The following is a 20,181-nucleotide window of genomic DNA, read 5'->3' as shown; positions in this document are numbered from 1 at the left end:
GTGGATGTGAGCATTGACTAGAGAGGCAGTGGTGGATTTCACCATAAGGCATTTCAGCAGTGATGACAGTGACAGAAGCCACATCTGCCTGTGAAGATTTTTATGAGCACGGCATGCAGGTTCTTGTTCATAGCTTGTGAAAATGCATAGCCAGTGGTGACTGCATTAAAAAGTAGTGATTTGTAGCTGAGAAGTTGACAAATAGTGCTGTTATGATTTTTGTACCAGTGGTCATTTCCAGGTAAATACAGGTAAGAAGCATTACTTTCAGAGCAACTCAGGTACATGCAGCCCAAGACAATTCCTCTTCAGTCAGTGTGGCCCAGGCAAGCCAAAAGTTGGACATGCATGTGTGTGAAGCAAAGCACCTTGCAACAAGCATGCAGCCCCTGTGCAACACCTTACCAGCACAACTGCATGATTCTTGCAGTGATTTTCTGCTTCTCATCCCCTCTGAAAACATCTTGGATTCATCCTTTCCTCAAAGCTTCAGGAGATTCACCCCAGCAAATGAACAGCAGTGCTGTTAATGAAGTATTATCCTTTGGTATCTTGATGTATTTTGGCTCCAGCATTGAAGGCTGTGTTACATAGTGAGAGGAAAACTCATCTACTAGGGAACACGATGCTTTTAGAGAGAGCTATTGAGCTGTGACTCCAGCAGCCTCGGCAGTGATTGGTCCAAGAATGGAAACTGTTTTCTACTTTTTTTTTTTTCTTTTTTTTCTTTTTTTTTTGGCATAGCTTCATCCCATCCTACACACAACAGAAAATACCCTGGGGTTCCTGGCTGCATGCTGCAAGCACTGAGCTGCGCAATGGACTCATGGAAAGAGTGCTCCCCTGCATGCTGAGCAGCTGTGGGCAGTTCTACTTAATTTTCCTTGGATTTTAATGGAAATATATATATATGTTTTCTTACCCTTTATTTTGTTGCATTTTTCACCCACCTCTCCCTGATATTCCATGCAGGGAGCATGGACTTTCTGTCCCTGGCATCAAAATAAATCATCCCATATATGCAGGAAATGCATTTCAGAGCCCTCCAGCAGCAAAGGTGAAAAGAAGAGGCATCCAGGTTTCATCCCTTTCCCTTCCTTTTGCATTGTCTGATAGCCAAGGGGAAGGTTTCCATTGAAATTGTTTGTGCCCCATCAGTAGAAAACTATGGGAGAAAGAGTTCTCTCAGTAAGAGTTAAATTGGCACCTAAATTTTTAAGGGAATAGAGAAGGAAAAAGGAAAACATTCAAGTGATCTCCAAAAAAGGAGTCTAAGTAGCTGTTTGTAAATATATATATATATACATAATGCTAAAATTCTCATACTGAGGCAGTGATGGATGGAGATTTGCAAGGACAGCTGATGGCAACCTGAGCAGCTTCATCAGAGCTGTGCAAACATTGACTCTTCGTTTGAAAGCAAACACAAGAACTGGTTTCCTCATTCACTTCTTGCAGGGAAAGCAGTCAGAAACCGGACTTGGAAATCCAGCCCCCCTGCCTCGGGTGGCTGCAGCTGCTTTGTTCTCCTGCTTTTTCATCGTAGGACCTGTACAGGTCTGTTGCCCTAACACCGCATCTGGCAAGGATGGGGAAGAGAAATGAATAGGAATGGGCAAGAAAACTCGCCAGCTGAGATAGAAGTTAACAGGTAAAGCCAAAGCTGCATGTGCAAGCAAAGCACAATATGGAATTAGTTCATTTCTTCTCATCCGCAGGCAGATTTTCAGTTATTTCCATCCTGCATAATGGTTAATGGAGAAGACAAACACCGTAATTTTAAATGCTCCTCCCTTCCTTCTTTTCTTCATCCTTCATTGCTGAGCTCATCATAATATCTCCTTGAACCATTTGGGGTCATCTGTCCCACCCAGTTCCTGCAGTATCAGAGGTTGAAGAGTCCTTGGCTCTGTGCAAGCATCGCTCTGCAACAACGGCATCTGAGTGCTTTCATTTCATTGTTTTCATCATAAATCCAAACACTAGCATGACAGAACTGCTGGGGAGGAAATTAACTCTGTCCCCACCAGAAGCAGTGCAGGGTGCATTTCACAGTTTGGGCAACACCTCCTGCTTCATCCTGTCTGCCTGCCCTGAGTGTGATTGGATGCTCAGTGCAGAGCAGGGCAGACCCAGGAAACTCCAGCCGTAGCCCTGTTACCTCAGGAGACAACAGTTTTCTTCTCCTCCTCTACACAATTTGGGCACACCAGGTATAGGTTCCTCTTTGTGTCTCTGTGTCTTCCAGGAGAGGATCTAACTTTGATTTGCTTGCTGTTTCCCTCTCCTGGTGACCTCTTCTTTCGGACCACATCTCCATACCCAACCACCTCATTTTTGCAGGAGTTTCTAGGTTTGTCTCCTCCATTCAACCTACACCAGGACCTTTTGTTCTGAGGTGCCCTGGGATTTCCCACCCACCAGCACATCCTGTGGGACATGATGTGGGACTTAGAGGATTCCCATCTGGACCAAGCTCCTTGGGGTATCTCCAGTTAATGGAGGGTTGGATTGTCTCCTCTACTTTTCCCACTACTCCAGTGAGAAATCAGCAAACTGTGTCTACCTTGTCTGCTGCCCATCTCAGCTTGTTTCATCTGTTGTGATTTTGGAAGACTGATGTGACAACTTGCTTCAGTGTGGCTTGGCTCCAAGCTGCTCTCTGCTAAATGTCCCCATCCCAAATGAACAAAACCCCCAGGCCCTATTACATTTCTCCCTCAGGCTTTCAGTCTCTGAGCTCTCCTTCCTCTCCATCTTCCAACATCCTGACCCCATGGAGAAGTTCAGAGCCCTTGAGCAGATCCTCCTTGGCACACCCCAATTTTGGAGCATGGGAATTGAGATCACCAACAAGACTGGTTTGACCATCTGCAATCCCAGGTCTGTATGGTTGCCACCAGGCCTTATCTTGAGGAGGTCCCTAAAGCATGGGCATGAATTCAAGAGCAGAAAAACAAAGTGTGCATGGAGTGTGGTGGGTCCACAAAACCTGCAGTGAGTATAAGGAAGCAGAATGGAGGAAGAGGAATTCATGGCCTGAGCTGGTGCCAATGGAAAGTAATGCAACCTTGTGAACAATTTGCAGAAAAATGGGAAGAAAAACACAGGGCTGGACAAATGTTCTGGTTCCTCAAGGCTTATTTGCAGAAGAAAAAGGAGACACCGTAAGTTCCCACCAATCTTTTTTGCTACAGAGTTACAGAAGGTTTAAGACTGGAAGGGACATCTGTTCAAAACCCCGTATCTCTTCATTAGCTGAAGGGGACCATCAATGCTCCTGATTTGGGCACATCTGCTTGGTGCTTACAATTCAGTGAGATAGATCTGAGTGTCGTGATTGGCTTCTGTACTGGGTGCACTCTGTCCTTCAAAGATGTCTTTTGTTTGCATTGAAAAAATGTCATACACGTTTGCCAGCACTGTCATCTCTCTTCTCCACTCCAGAGCATCTGCAGTGTTTAGATTCCACCTGGAAAGAAATACATACAATCCAGACCTGTAAAACTAGCTTGCTTTACCCTGCAAGGCCACTTAAAGTTAGTAGTATGCATATAATTACGTTAAAGAATCACTGAATCATCAAATCTTAGAATCCCAGAATGGCTTGGCTTGGAAGGCCCCTGAAAGATCATAGAATCATAGGATGGCATGAGTTGGAAGGGACTATGAAGATCATCAGATCCATCATAGAGAAATAGGACTGTGGAATCATAGAATCATAGAATGGCTTGTGCTGGAAGGGACCCATTGAGTTCCAGCCCTCTTCTATGGGCAGGGTTGCTGCTCATCAGATCAGATTGCCCTGTGCACCATCCAACCTGGCCTTCAACATCTCCCACCTGGACACCTACATGTGCAGACTGCTTTAGGGATCCTGCTTTGAAGGGAGGTTGGACTTGGTGATCACTAGGGAACCCTTTCAATCCCTATAATACTGTGGTTCTGTGATTCTGTAATCCCCAGGGATGGGGCATTCACAGATTCTTTGGGCAATACAAGCATGTAACTGATAGCGATAGTGATAGTTCAAAAGCACAAAAAGCAAAAATAAGTAGCGATGTGGAGAGATGGGAATCATCCCTCAAAACGCCAAGATCCAACTTCACGTCTCCATCATCGTCCCATGGCAACATCTCTGAGAAAGAGATGTGAATGAACAAACTACTGCAGGGCAGATTTAGACTGGATATTAGAAAACAGCTTTTTATGATGAAGGCAGAGAAGCACAGTCACTGATAGCTCAGAGAGGTGGTGGATGCCCCGTCCTTGGAAACATTTGAAGGTTGCACCATAATCTGAGCAACCTCATCTAGCTCACCAGTTCTGTTTGTTGCAGGGTAGTTGGACTAGGTGAACATTAAGTATCCATCCCAACTCAAACTGTTCTATGATTCTATGATTGTGAAAGAATGAAGAGCCACCAAACCCCAAACCCAGATGAGAGGCTGAGTTGCTACAAATGCCCTGCATGGTGGGGCATGCATGAAGCTTACCAGAGCAGACGACGCCTGCATCTTCTTCATGGTTGCAGTTATGGACTCCCCAAGGCCTTGCTGCACATTCGGAGAGCGCTGATTCCCTGCTGGAGCATTTCACATCATCCAGCCAGATACGGCCAAAGCCTTGCCCAAAATAAGCGGATCCGGGGGCTGACATGGCTGTCCCGCAGCCCAGCTGCTGGCACACAACCGCAGCATCGCTCAGGTCCCAGTTGTCATCGCACACTGTTCCCCACTGCTGGCCGTGAAGCACCTCAACTCTCCCAGCACAACGACTAGGGCCGTTCACCAGCCGGAGAGGAGCTGCTTCTGCACTGCCTGCACATAAAGCAAGATACAATGAGAAATGCACACATAATGCCCTGCAGCTGAACCCTGAACCTGCTGAGAGTAGACACGTAGTAGTGTCCTTGTACCAACCAAGGTGCCCAATGGATGAAGAGGACATTCTGGGAGGGCAAGTCTTCTCCCATAGTCAACCTCATACTTTCCATCATACTCTGGGTTGCTGAAATATCTTGCTTATGACTCAAGATTGCTGTTTTCCCATTCGTTGTCAGCAAGACACGTTTGTTACCTGGTGTGCAATGAGCCAATCTCACACACACAGATGAGGTGTTGGTTTAGTATGAAGATGGGGCTAATCTTCCTTTCTGCTGACTATGCTGGTCATAATGATTAAATACATCTCTACTTTGTACATTTCAATGATGTCCCCATCTTTGAGTACAAGCTGAGTAGCCAAGCTATGATCAGGAGTTTCTTTACTTAATCTCTTTTAGTAGTCTCAAGTGTGGTCAGCTGATCCTAGACAAAAGCCTGGATTTTCTGTATCTAAGGGAGCCCGTGTAAAGACTTGTAGAAAGATTAATTCCTTCTTGGCTTTCAGCACATTGAGGAGGATACTGCTTCATCCCTTCCAAGCAGACACGTTTCCAAGAGTTTACTGAATAACTTTGTGACACTGAACACCATTCTTGCTCCATATAAAGAGCAATCTGCCCTGCCAAGCTCAGGAATAAAAATTTAATGTTGTCTATGGATGTTACAGATGTAACCCATGCAAATGGACATATTTGGCAACCTCCAGCTGGTTGCTGTTTCCCATCTGAATCGCCCTGGAGAATCTTTGCCATTCTTCAGCTCTCATGTCAGAAGAGTGGAAATCCAATGTAGGTGTCTGCGTTCTGTTGGGCAGTTTTTATTATTGTATGCTGTATATAGCACTGTATCTTGTACTATTTAATCCAGGTTCAGGTACTAGGATCCCTGAAACTCAGCAGGGATGGGATGTTTCTGGGATCATTTTCAACCCTGGAAAAAGTCCAGGAGCCTTCAGAAGCTGAGGTACAGGAGACTCAGCTTGATACAGTTATCAGATGCAGGTCCGATCATGGTAACCCAGATTCTGGTGGTGATTGTGGACCATGATCAGGGCCATGTAGATTATACAAGAATCAATTTATAGACCACAATGACTGACAGCAGACATTAGGAGCAGCCTGAACTCAGAGAATACCTCCTACTGAGTCTGAAAATCATTTTTCCAGGTTTCCCAACATTTTTGAGACTGAGAAATAGGCAGGAGTTACCTGAGCACACCACACCAGCATCTTCTCCATGATTGCAGTTATGGGATCCCCAGGCCCGGAACTGGCACTGCGAGAGGGCAGCCTCTGTCCCTGCACAACTGACATCATCCAGCCAGATGGGGTCAGAGCCTTGTCCAAAGCGAGCTGAGCCAGGGGCTGATATTGCTGCCCCACAGCCCAGCTGCCTGCACACAACATCCGCTTCTGCTTTATCCCAGCCATCATCACACACAGTTCCCCACTGTTGGTCATGAAACACCTCAACTCTCCCAGCACAATGACTCGGACCGTTCACGAGCCGGATGGGAGCTGGTTCTGTAATACCTATGAAAAAAACAAAAACAAAAACAACCCAAAACATGGTCAGAAACATGAGCGCGAATCCTGAAAAGTTTCTTGTGTTGACAAGAAACTCCGGGGACATGGACAAACTACAGGAACCAAATGATGTTAATCAAAGCCAAACACAGGTTGTTGTACTTTGGTTAGGGCAATCCTAGATATGCATTCAGACTGAGAGAAAAACTCGTTGAGAGAAGGGCTCCAGAGATGGACTTGGGGGTTCTGGTGGGTGAAAAGCTTAACTAGAATCAGCATTAAGTGCTCACAGTCTGGAAGCCAACAGTCCCCTGGGCTGCATCAACCGGGGGTGGTCGTGGGGAGAAAGGGGATTGGCCCTCTCTGCTCTGCTATCCTGAGGCTCCATCTGTAATACTGTGTCCAGGCCTGCTATCCCCAGCACAGGAAACAAGTGGAGATTGGGAGCATTTCCTGGATGACATGAAGATGCTCATAGGCCTGGAGTACCTCTCCTAAGGAAACAGGCTGAGGGAGTTGGGCTTGCTCAGCCTGGAGAAGAGAAGGTTGAACAGGGATCTTATCAACGCTTGCAAATATCTGATGAGCAGGTTTCAGTGATTGGGACCAGGCTTTTTTAGGTCATGTCCAGCAACAGGAAAAGGGGCAGTGGGCACAGTCTGGAAGTCAGGCAGTTCCGTCTGAACATGTGACAGAACTTCTCAATGATGAGCATGACATAGCCCTGAAACAAGCTGCTTAGAAAGGTTGTGAAGTCTCTGGAGATAATAAAAACCTTCCTGGATGCTTTCCTGTGCAATTTACTGTTGGAAAATTCCTCTAACAGGGGGATCTCCAGAGATCCCTTCCAACCTCAGCAGGTCTGTGATTATGTGAATTAACAGTACCTGAGCACACCACACCAGCATCCTCTCCGTGGTTACAGTTGTGCTCTCCCCAAGGCCTGACTCGGCACTCAGCAAGGGCAGTTTCAGATCCTGCACAGTTCATGTCATCCAACCAAATTTGTCCAGTTCCTTGTCCAAAACGAGCATAGTCAGGGGCTGACATTGCTGCCCCACAGCCCAGCTGCCTGCACACCACTTGAGCATCTGTTAAATCCCAGCTGTCGTCACAGATGGTTCCCCATTTCTGCTCATGAAACACCTCAACTCTCCCAGAGCAGAAATCTGAACCGTTGACCAGCCGGATGGGAGCTGGTTCTGGAACACCTGAAACACAATGGAAAAGCAAGGTAAGTTATTTTGGCAAAGACATTCCTTCCAGGCACATCAGGAAACATTGTGTGCACTAGTTGATTTAGTATGACACCCAGGGACAAGCATCGAGAAGATTCGGTGCTATCGGATTTCCTCACACATGACCCAAAGGTCAGGAAGTAGTGCTGGCCCAAACTGAGGAAAATAAATGTCCTGTTGCTTCTCACTCCCAAATATGAGGGGATTGAAGCCTCCTTCTCTCTGCCTTTGACCAGGAAGACAGCAGTGCCCAGGCAGCAAGTGCAGGAAACTCCACTGCCCAAGGGAAAAGACACTAGCCAGGAACATGGTGACAAAACGGGGGTATGATTGACCTCAGCCAGACTTCATCTCTCAGTGGCTTAATTCCTTTCCTGAGCATTAATACTCATCAGTATGTGACATGTCCAGCAAACTCCAGACAGCCAGTGAGTCTGGCAGACTTGACTTAGGACCTTGGGAGGGGGGCATTGTTCTGTATCTGCAATTAGAAATTGGATGGGACATCACAGGACATCTTACATGACACAAAACAAGTTGTGTTAGCAAGGGAACCCACCCTTTTACAACTCCACAGAGCAGAGTCATTTCCCTTTGTAGTCATTGGAAGGAAACCAGCATGACTGGGTTGCACATCCGTTAATCTGCTTTGGGCACGTCATCAGGATGGGGATAATCCTGCTATGTGCTGTGCTAAGTCTTCACTGGCTGCAAAAGGACAGTGATGAATTCAGAAAGGGATCTGTGCTTAGACAGCAAATCCGCAGGGTATTCTCAGATGTGGATAAGTAATTGTAGAGAAACAGGTAATCTCCAGAGAGAACAATTCAAAAGTGTACCATTTGGGGGGGATAAAATGACTGAACATAAGAAGAGTTAACTACATGACAGTGCTTCACAAATCCTTCTCAAGGATTGAGAGTGAAACCCCGAAGTGTCATGTTGACCCAAGAAAAAAATGGCTTAGTATAAAAGGGAGTGCTGTCTACAAGATATCCAAAGCAAACCTTCAATGTGAATCACTACTGCTAAAGCCTCAGCTTGACGAGTGATTAGAAAAATCATGTCAAGCAGCCAAGGAAAACACCAGGAAGAGGGAGGGAGATAAGAAGAGGCTCAAAACCATTTCTCCAGAAGGAGATATGAAGGGGCTGAGAAGGGATAGAACATTCTTATCACGAGGTAGATGCAAAGAATAAGTAACAATGTGCATGACAAAGAAACAAGAGACTGTAGATCCTACAAGCAGTAGTTAGGTCAGGGTTTCCCTCCAGTGGCAAATAAGCACAGTGCAACAATTTTGAGGAAATTGTCTGATCTGTAGAGGTTTCACAGAAGACACTGGAAAAACTTTGGGAAAAGAAAACAGATCTGCTGAAGATGGTTTTACCAAGGACAGGGGAAGGGCAAGTAGAATCACTACGTTTCTGCAAGACCTTTTGTGTTGAAGAGGGAAAACAGCAAATGCAGAGCATGTCATGATGTTTTGAGAGTGAAACAAGAGAAACCCAACTGGTTGTGCGCTGCTCTCAATAACAGGGTGACTCACAGCAGTCCTGCAATGCTATCTGATTTATCTGTAGCACACAGAAAGGAGTTTCAAGTTTGAATTCATGGGAAAGTGTTCCAGAATTGAATTCTTCAGCACAGCAAACACTGGACTGCAGCACCACAATACCATGGTGAGTCTGGGAATAGGGAGAAAAGGGAAACACCGCTGGATTTGCACACATCCAACCAGATGCATTTTCTTTTTTCAGCACTCTGGATTTAGAGTTATAAGACGGGAAGAGGGCACCCTGTTGTCATTTCAAGCATCCCTCCATGTACCTTACGCCTCAGTCAGAAAGCAGAATAAATGAGACTTACCCAAGCACAGGACACCAGCATCTTCTCTGTGCTCACAGTTGTGGGCTCCCCACAGACTGGTCTCACATTTGGAAAGGGCAGTTTCAGCTCCTGTGCAATTCACATCATCCAGCCAGATAGGGCCAGACCCTTCTCCAAAAGAAGCCGAAGTTGCTGTGGACAGAGCCCTCCCACAGCCCAGCTGCCGGCAAACAACTTCAGCATCGCTTATGTCCCAGCTGTCATCACACACGGTGCCCCACTGATGGCCATAAAAAACTTCAACTCTCCCACTGCAGCGGTTTGGCCCATTTGTTAACCTCAGTGGAGCTTCTCTTGGTATACCTGAAGAAGAGGGGGGAGGGATATGTGTCACAGAGTTGCTGCTGGCCTGATTATAAAATAAGATCAGACGCATAATGCCAGAGAGGGCCTAGTTTATTCTGTTGCCTGATGCTGGCATGTCTTTGCCAGTTCAAAACTATGGACACAACAGACTGTGTACCATATTCTGCTGAATGTCAGTAAGAGGAATACAGTATGAGTTAGCACAATCTATCAAAGGTCTGGGAGTCTTGGGAGGTCCCTGATGACTGGAAACCAGGCAAAGTTACACTCATCATGAAGGGGAAAAGGGGATGAGAGATGACCCAGGAAACAACAGACCTGTCAGTCTAACCTCAGCCCCTGGAAAACATATGGAAAAGCTATTCCTGTGTGCTACTGAAAGGCATTTTAAAGTTGCCATAGAGCAAGCCCATATGGGTTATGAAGGGTAAGGTCCTACCTTGGTAATTCGGTGTCCTATGATAAGCTCACCTGCTCGGTGGACGAAGGGAATGCAGTTGTAATCCTTCCAGATTTAAATAAGGCCTTCCCTGCCATCCCTTGCAGCATCCCTCTGGACTAAATGTCCATCTGTGAGGTAAACAGGTTCTTGCTATGCTAAGTGATGAACTGCCTCAGGGTTGTTGGTTGAAGGGTTGTTCAAAGAGTTGTAGTGACTGGTGTTTCATCCGAAAGACACCACCGGTGTTCCCCATCACTCAATCCTACAGGCCAGCTCCAGTCAACATTTTTACCAATGATCTCATTGTAGTCATGAAAGGCAGCCTCAGCAAGTTTGCTGCTGACACTAAACTGGGAGGTGATATTTACTCTCTAGAGGGATGTAAGGTCTTACAGAGGGTTCTAGATTCATTGGAGCACTGGGCAGTCAGCAACACAGAACACGGACAAGGGGAAATGCTGGGTGCTGTATCTAGGATGGACAAATGCTGCATTCACTCACAGCCTGTGTGGTGAGTGGCTGGATAGCAGTCCAGCAGGAAGGGACCTGATGGCACTGGTAAAAGCAGGCCCAATGGAAGGCAGCAGTGTGCGCTAGCAGCCATGTTTTGGGGTGTAATACACAGAGCAGAGCCAGCCAGACAAAAAAAGTGCCATTCCTGCTCTATGTACTGTTTGTGCAGCTCTCCTTTAAATACGGTGTACATTTCTGGCCTCTACAATATAAAAAGAAGGTTAGGGTACTAAATGCATGCAAGGCAGGGCAATAAGGTTCTTAAAAAGTCTGGAAAGAATGAAAGAAGTGGCTGAGGACACTGGAGTATACAGTTCATAGGAGACCAAGATGTGACCTCCGTCCTACTCAAATGTTCTATTCTATTCTATTCTATTCTATTCTATTCTATTCTATTCTATTCTATTCTATTCTATTCTATTCTATTCTATTCCATCCCATCCCATCCCATCCCCTCCCATCCCATCCCATCCCATCCCATCCCATCCCATCCCATCCCATCCCATCCCATCTCATTCCATGCCCTCTCTTTCTAAGACAAGGACAACTCCTGTATACAAGAACAGTTACACATTTTCAGCAAAAGGAGAAATTTCAAAGAAATGTCCCGTATGATGACAGAGATGCATCATCATCAAGACACAGTTTGCAGCCATGCTGGCACACCAATTATCCTCATGGAAAAAGAAATCCTCCCCTGTAACACAGAGGCATAGGCAGGAGTTACCTGAGCACACCACACCAGCATCTTCTCCATGATTGCAGTTATGGGATCCCCAGGCCTGGAACTGGCACTGCGACAGGGCAGCCTCTGTCCCTGCACAACTGACATCATCCAGCCAGATGGGGTCAGAGCCTTGTCCAAAGCGAGCTGAGCCAGGGGCTGATATTGCTGCCCCACAGCCCAGCTGCCTGCACACAACATTGGCTTCTGCTTTATCCCAGCCGTCATCACACACGGTTCCCCACTGTTGGTCATGAAACACCTCGACTCTCCCAGCACAATGACTCGGACCATTCACAAGACGGATGGGAGCTGCTTCAGCAGCACCTGCACCAAATACAAGTGCAAAATCTTTGGGATCATTACATGTCTCAGAGTGCTGTGCAAGAGCCAAATAATCTTCACAGGGGTCTGGGAGCAAACGGCAGGATTCTTCCTCAACAACAGGACACAGAAATGTGTGTGGTACCTGAGTGTTGGGAGTGCCCTGACATACCCAACCATCAGAATTCAATATCCAAATTCACAGCATTTTAGTCCCCTTGACAGCTCAAGCTGCTCCCTGCAGCATGGCTCCAGAACTGTCCTGGACTCAAGGGGAGAACACAGACCTTCTCCATGACTCACATCCCTTCCCTATTATCTTGAGCCATGCTGTCCACATGGAATACAGCCTTTCCATCAACATACCACTCTCCTTTCATCTCAGCTTACAACTGCATGAGGATTGCTCGTCCTCCTTATTCTGAGGAGACTCCACATCTACCAGCATCCTGCCACAAACACACTGGCTGCATCGTACCCCACATACATTGGCATTCACTAGTGGTACCTGAGCACACCACACCAGCATCCTCTCCATGGTTACAGTTGTGGTCTCCCCAAGGCTTGGCTCGGCACTCAGCAAGGGCAGTTTCAGATCCTGCACAGTTCACGTCATCCAACCAAATTTGTCCAGTTCCTTGTCCAAAACGAGCAGAGCCAGGGGCTGATATTGCTGCCCCACAGCCCAGCTGCCTGCACACCACTTGAGCATCTGTTAAATCCCAGCTGTCATCACAGATGGTTCCCCATTGCTGCTCACGAAACACCTCAACTCTCCCAGAGCAGTTACTTGAACCATTCACCAGCCGGACTGGAAGAAGCTCAGCAAATCCTGTAATTGAGATATAGTGAAGGCATCAGTTTTCTGTGCTTTCCTTCATATTTTGGTCCATGCTGATCATGTCTGGACAGTGGTGGTGTGGCATGGACATTGCTCTTTTTTTTTCTATAACAGACCAGTAGATCATTGCAGCAGCTTCTGTCCCATAGAATAGTGGTCTCTGTTTTTTTCTCTTGTTGGCTAGTTTCACCTAAAAATCAGCCTCTATTTCGTTCATACCTCTATTTTCTCTGAAGATGACAGTTACACCGTCAGCCTGTTAACTGTGGTAAAACAGACCAGAGCGAGTCATGTGGGCTGGTAAGCTGAGCATAGAAGGAACCAATGAAATAACAATGCTGCAGGAGCACAGGCATGCCTACATTAAGGCTGCTTAAACGACTTTTAGCTGTTGGGATCAGCAATTTCTGGATGACACAAGTTGACTGAGGGCTGACAATAGCATATGTTGAAGGTGTAAAGATCTGCTGATGCTGAGCGTGAAGAATTTGGAGCAGGGGTTCTTGTTTGGGTGAAGTTCTGCAATTAATATTGAGTGCTGGGGAATATTCCTTGAACAGCAGTAAGATTCAAGGACAGAATCTGTGTGGTCTATTATACACATTTAAGTGCTCAGGAGCATCTCTCTTGGGACAGCTGTGACACAAGAAAGAATAATTTGACCAGAAGTTTGTATTTTCTTCCCAGGTGTGAAGTCAACCCACATTTTTAATTTAATATCTTCATTTTGCTGCCAGAGAGGTGGTGGATGCCCCACCCCTGGAGGCATTTAAGGCAAGGCTGGATGTGGCTCTGGGCAGCTTGATCTAGTGGTTGGCAGCCCTGCTCAACGGGGCGGTTGAAACTAGATGATATTTGGGGTCCTTTTCAAACCAAGCACTTTATGATTCTATGATTTTTTTGAGTGAAAGATAAATTCCTCCTCTCAAACTAAGCAGCCCCTGATGGGAACTGCTCAGGACTGGCAGAGCAGTGGACTGGAAGACCTACAGTCATCCTTAACAGAAACGTTTCTGTTAATGTTTCCTTAATCTCTTAAGGAAGAGAAACAGGAGAAAGAAGAATGGTGGAACTTGAGAACTTGGTCAGTTGGGGCTGTGCCTGACTTATGCAATTATGCTCATCACACTTCACATGCTCTTCTCTTTTACATAATAAGAAGAATAACCCAATTATTGGCTTGTAGAGTAAGTGATATGAGAACACACCTCACAATGATCTGTGTTCCCTCTGTGTACCACTATCTGTGGTTGCAAACTGCCACCTGGAAGCACCCCATTCAAAAGACAGACATAAGGAAAGACAGGTTGTAATTATCTATGGATGTAGCCACATCATTTGGAAGCCCTCTCTGATGCTTTTTTTTGCAAGCATCTATTAGTGCCAAAGGACCTTGGCCCCAGGATGACCCAAGATAGTTTATTCTTTAATGCTTATAAGGGTACCTGCACACACCACGCCAGCATCTTCTCCATGGTCACAGTTATGGCTTCCCCAGGGACTGGCTTTGCATGTGGAGAGGGCAGCTTCAGTCCCTATGCAGCTGACATCATCAAGCCAGATTTGATCAGATCCTTGCCCAAAGTGAGCCCCACGGGGAGCTGACAAGGCCTTCCCACAGCCCAGCTGTCTGCACACAACTTCTGCATCAGCCAAATCCCAGACATCATCACACACAGTTCCCCAGCGCTGGCCATAGAACACCTCGATTCTCCCAGAGCAGTGGGTTGATCCATCCACTAATCGGAGCGGGGCTGGTATTGCAAAACCTACAGAAAGGAAGGAAAAAAAAAAAGAAATAAAGGCTAGGGAAGAATCTCATGCAGAATCTGGCTTGTCTTTTCTCCATTTGTCAATGAACACAGTGTTTTTCACTCTGTGGATTGTGACATGGAGAAATTCTGCACATGGGAGCAGCACAAGCATTTCTTCCATCATCACAGCATGAGATGTTCAGCAGTATCACTATTCAGACTCCCAATGGCTCCACTGTGGGGTCAATTCTCTTAAGTGCTTTTATTAATGATCTGGATGCAAGACTTGAATGCACGCCTAGTTTGCGGGCAGTACTAAACTAAGAGGAGATGTTGACTCACAGAAATCTTGACAGAGAGGTCCTGTAAAATTAGAGAGCAACCACCAACTGCATGAAGCTTAACAAAACAAGTTTAAGATTCACATTCTGGGAAGGGGAACTCTGAAGATAAGTAAAAACTGGGGGATGAGAGTCAGGAGAGCCTCTGCATGTGGCTACGAAGTTGACAGTCTTATTAATGCCTCATTATTATTGGGCTGTGGAAAACAGACTCTTCTACCTCCAGTAATGTCCAAGTAATCATTGTACTAGTAATAACTGAGCTAATTGCAAATTTCTAATGGTAAACATCTCTTGGAATATGCTACCTCCATTTGGCCAGACAGCTGGAGAACTGGGATGCAGTGAGTGGCTCTGGGAATCATGAAGTTGGGACCTTGGTTTTATGGTTGTCTTTGAGGACTTGATACTAATGCACTTGGAGAGACAACACGTGCCATGGTTGCACTTTGTCTAATGAAACAACTTAGGGGATTCTTAAGAAGGAACTAAATCCACTGATAGAACAGTGAGATGATGAGACTGCTGAAAGCAGTGAACGAATATTCTCTACCAAAGCATCACAGTCCATGTGCTATGTTGTGGGAGTGTATAAATAATTCCTGCAACAACACTGCTCTACCAGTGGCTTATGCAGTGGAAAGTTTTTAATACCAAGAAGATGCAAGGTCATTTTATTGCAAACCACATTCTACGTTTTAGTTCCCTTGAGCACAGGAGTTTTCTTTGCAAAGAGAACTGTGCTCCCTGCAGTGTTGCTTCCCTACAGCATCTCCAGCATATCTCCAGATCCCACAAAACTCACGTGTGTCATGCAGGATGAGAGTTACCTGAGCATACAACACCAGCATCTTCTCCATGCCCACAGTCATGTTTTCCCCAAGGTTTTGCAGTGCATTCAGACAGGGCAGCTTCAGTTCCTTTACACATAACATCATCAAGCCAAATGGGGTCAGATCCTCTGCCAAAATAAGCTGAGGAAGCAGCAGATAGGGCTGTCCCACAGCCCAGCTGATGGCACACAACTTCAGCATCAATTAGATCCCAGTTGTCGTCACAGACCGTTCCCCATTTGTGGCCATAAAGCACCTCCACTCTCCCAGAGCAGTGATTTGTACCATTCACTAATCGCAGCTGAACAGCTTCACTATTTCCTGCATTAAAAAGTAACAAACAACAAGAAAAAAATCAATCAACCACCACCACCAAAAAAGCAGGATCAGGGTTTGCACAAGGAAAGAGCATGTAGGGAATGAAGGAAAGAAAAATTCTCCGCTATCATTGTTCAGAACTAGAAAACATGATGAGGAACACACTCTGAATTTTTCTCTGTGACCTCAGACTTCCCAGTGAGAGAGATTAACAAATTGGACTTGGAATTCTTTATAAAGCAGGAGCAAAATCCACACTGTAATGTTACACCAAGGGTGGCTGCTGCCAGCACATCAAGACACCCATATGTCTTACACACTTCTTGGTTTCTCCTTGAGAGATGGGTGCTGATATTTTATGATGATTGCTCCAAAAATAATGCCTCCTGTTTCATTATGTTGACCTACAACATCCTTTTGTGGTTGGACACGACTACCTTGAAGTTCCTTTCCAACCTGAGCAATTCTATGATTCTATGATCAGAGGCCAATGTTGGTAGTATGAAAGTAGAAGTTGAATCTTCCCACCGATACTGCATTATATTTTGTTGCTTTATGAGTGCAGAGGATCAGTCTGACAAAAATGACATCAGTCATGGAAGTGAGTATGAAGCAAAGGGGAGCATTTGACTTCTTCCATGCGGAAAAAAATGGCACCCATTGATATTCATCGTTGCTGAAGATTTAAGAAGACCAAATAGTGAGTGTGAGCACAGTGAGGTGGTGAGCGGTGTGTTTCAGCCATGATGCCATTTTAGCAGCTGTGAAACAGTGGATCATCTACACTGGTGCTGTCTAGTTAGTTGATGGTGTCTCATTTGTTTTGATTCAATTGCCCACTCTGGTCATTGGCAGCACTGGCAATTCCACAGGTATATCTAAGTCTTAATATGGAGTTGAATCCCATTTTAGACCAACCAGGAAATGTGAATTTGGAAACCTGGTTCATTGTTCACTGAATGGAACAGTCTTTGGAACAGTGTCATGAAAGAGGGCAATGGGCAGCCCGTCCACCTCCAAATCACCTGTCAACTTCCTGCAACCTGTGTGCCACTTATTTATGTTTCATTTCCCAATTAACCACAGTGTTAGCCATCAAATCTTCCCCACCCAGTTTCTGTTGCTCAGCATTCATCAACACCATGCTGTCACATCCAGGTCAGACGTGTCACAAAGACAAATGGCCCACAGCTGAATTTCTCATCTCAGTGCCATTTTGGATAATAAATGTTTTCACTGGTAGCACTGACTCAAAATACAAATGGAAAGAGGACACAAATGCTCAACTCCCCTGACTTACTTTAGCCATAAAATACATGGAAAACTTGTGCATCCAGGTGAAATTCATTTCAGTTTCCTTCCTCATTTACTCTATAGTTAAGGAATAAGAAGCAGAGCAGAGCACAGCAGGAACAGAACAGCAGCACCACCATCAATCAGTTTAACTGCCAAAAGAACTGAGATGGGTAACACTGTCTTTGGCTTGGGTTAGTTCTAAAACAGACATCTATGTATGATCTGAATCCTAACAGTGGCACTGAAAAATAAAGTTTTGCAAACATGCTTAAAAGCCTCTTTCTACATAGCACTCTGCAGAGAATGGTGGAAACGTGAGTTACCTGAGCACACAACACTTGCATCTTCTCCATGATTGCAGTTATGCTCCCCCCAAGGTCTGGTCCTGCATGCAGAAAGGTCAACTTCTGTACCATTGCATTTCATGTCATCCAGCCAGATAGGACCAGTTCCTTCACCAAAATGAGCCGAGCCAGGAGCAGACAGTGGTTTCCCACAGTCCAGCTGCCTGCATACGACCATGGCATCAGATAGATCCCACCTATCATCACACACTGTTCCCCACTGCTGTTTCCAAAGCACCTCAAGCCGCCCCGCACAGCGGTTGGGGCCATCTACGAGTCTGATGGGAGCTGAGTTGGCGACACCTGGATCAGAAAAAAAGTCAAGGTAGAAAATGAACACAAAATAGCTTTTGGTTGATAGTGGAGAATGAAACAGCTTGCTCTTGTAGGAATGATGCCATTTTAGATGTGGCTGGGGAAGGACTGCTGACATACTAACCGTTGGTGCTTCATGCAGGAACACGGAAAGAAGTGTTTGCTGGCTAATTTGTGGTGCAGCTGTCTTACAAAGATTTTTCTAGGAAGTCTAATTAATCTCTGCTCATTTACAAGAAGTTGCAAGCTCTTCTTGTCACCTAGGAACGTCCTGATCATGAGGTCTCTAGTAACTTGTCCTTCTCAGACAATTTTTCAGCTATGGAAGAGTCCCAGCACACCATCTGACGTGACAGCTCCACACCACAGAAACTATAGGCTGTATTATTTGCCTTGAGAGAAAAATCTCTGGATATGGTCCCTAAGGCGATGGAGGTCACAGTGTGTCTCAGAGCTGTAATCTGAGCTACTTTGGCATCATCCCTGTCCACCATCTTTGCAGCAGGGAGCTCCATGCATAAGACCTTGAATGCTCCTTTTGAGTTACATCAGTCCTTGCGCTGTGCAAGTTATGGAAGGAAGTTTTAGTTCACTTACTGGAGTACAAGTTAGGATTTCAACATCAAATGAACAATATTTATGATTTCTGTCAAAAACACTTGCCAGAACTGCCCTGAACAGTCTTCATGAGTGTAACAAAACTCCAGACTACTATGGGGACCCAAGCCTGGCAGAGAGTGCCAAAGTTCTCCCTTATTCAGAAAGACATTTTTTGGTGCTTAAATTGTGTCTGCATCTTTGGTATTTGGTGCTGCTTCACATATACTTACACCGTAGGGTTTATCACTAGGACTGCTATGTAAAAGCTTGCCAGGTTCACTCTTCTACGCTACTGGGAAGCACAGATAGTTTCCTTACAAGCTTTAAATTCCCCAATTATTTTCCTTGTTCATTTACAATTCTCACCCTACCCTTTCTTCATCCTAGTCTGTGAAGCAGCCTTAACTTGTGTCAGTTTGCCAAAAAAAAAACAAAACAAAAAAAACAACAAAAACCAAAAGCCAACAATGCCACTGTCTCCAGATAATCCTTATCCAATTATTTTACTACTTTTTGTTTAAAGATTTGGCTGTGCAGGTTTACAGGGTATAAATGCAGCTGCACTAAGCACTGACACTGACAGAGAGGCATGCTATGCATATTTGTTCTTAGGTCCTGGCTCAAATCCAGTCTATGAGTGCAGAAGAGAGGCAAAGAAAACAGGATTACATTCTGGATTATAGAAATCTACTAAAGGAAGCTCTGTCCTTATGCTTGCTATGTCCCTACACTTGATTTATTCTCAGGATTCGTATCTGAATATTTGCATTCATAATGCCTCTAAATCTCCAGGTGATCTTTGGAAGCCAAATGACGATGTCTAATGCTGTATTTTCTTGCCTCAGAAAGGTCATGCCTTTTTCCTGCACCAGAAATTTAATTTATCATAGAATGTCTTGGCTGGGAAAGGACATTAAGGACCATCTCATCCCAACCCTCTGCCACTGGACAAGGACACCTCCCACAAGACCACACTGCTCAAAACCTCCTCCAGCCTGGCCTTAAACACCTCCATGAATGGAGGACTCTCAAATTCTCTGAGTAGCCTGTTCCAGTGCCTCATGCCCCTTACAGTGAAGAGTTTCTTCCATTTATCAAACATAAATCTACTGTCTTTTAATTTAAAATGACTACCTTTTGTCCTACCACTACACGCCCTTGTGAGAAGTCTCCATCTTATAAGTCTCCTCTAAGTATTGAAAAGTGACAACAAATTCTCCCCATATCCTTGCCTTCTCCACACTAGAAAACACCAATGAGGATATGAGAGGGGTCAATTCATCATGAGCACCATTTATCAGACCATATCTGAAACTCCATTCTCCGGGAGCAAAGGAGGAAACTTACCACAAATCCATACCAGGAGGAAAAGCACCGTTTCTATTCTGGTTCCAGCAAAGGCAGACAGACTGCTGATATAGGCATGCCTAGAGGGGAAAAGATTTCCTGGTGGTCCCATAGCAACAGCAGAGACCTTGTACAATCTGACCCCTGCAAGCCTGGATGAGCAAGGTAGAGCAGAAATGTCGTCCTTGGAGGAGAGATAAAGAGCTTAGAGTTGGTGACTGGCTGGGTGGGCAGGAGAAAGTACAGAGACAGAGGTAAATGACAAATATTCCTTGCTCTGACTCCTCCCCTTAACTGGTCTCTCCCTTTTCACCTCTCAGAACACTAGCCACCTCTGCTTCCT

General features: G+C 45.5%; 1 protein-coding gene across 1 annotated transcript; it reads right to left on the bottom strand.

Annotated features, from left to right (window-relative positions):
- Positions 1-3,228: 3,228 nt before the first annotated feature.
- LOC128091790 (deleted in malignant brain tumors 1 protein-like) lies at positions 3,229-19,950 on the bottom strand. The gene is made up of 11 exons (XM_052705106.1): positions 19,839-19,950; positions 17,556-17,879; positions 15,616-15,939; positions 14,136-14,459; positions 12,358-12,681; positions 11,529-11,852; positions 9,520-9,843; positions 7,300-7,623; positions 6,095-6,418; positions 4,497-4,820; positions 3,229-3,472 (listed from the first exon to the last, which is right to left on the bottom strand). Exons 1-11 carry the CDS (start codon positions 19,948-19,950, stop codon positions 3,462-3,464), a joined length of 3,039 nt encoding a protein of 1,012 aa, XP_052561066.1. The 3' UTR covers positions 3,229-3,461.
- Between the last annotated feature and the right edge of the window lie 231 nt (positions 19,951-20,181).

Source organism: Tympanuchus pallidicinctus, unplaced genomic scaffold (genome assembly GCF_026119805.1).
Source record: "Tympanuchus pallidicinctus isolate F22 unplaced genomic scaffold, pur_lepc_1.0 scaffold52, whole genome shotgun sequence".
Classification (NCBI taxonomy): domain Eukaryota; kingdom Metazoa; phylum Chordata; class Aves; order Galliformes; family Phasianidae; genus Tympanuchus; species Tympanuchus pallidicinctus.
Note: the sequence above shows the minus strand (reverse complement) of the source record. Positions and strands in the feature narration are given on the sequence as shown.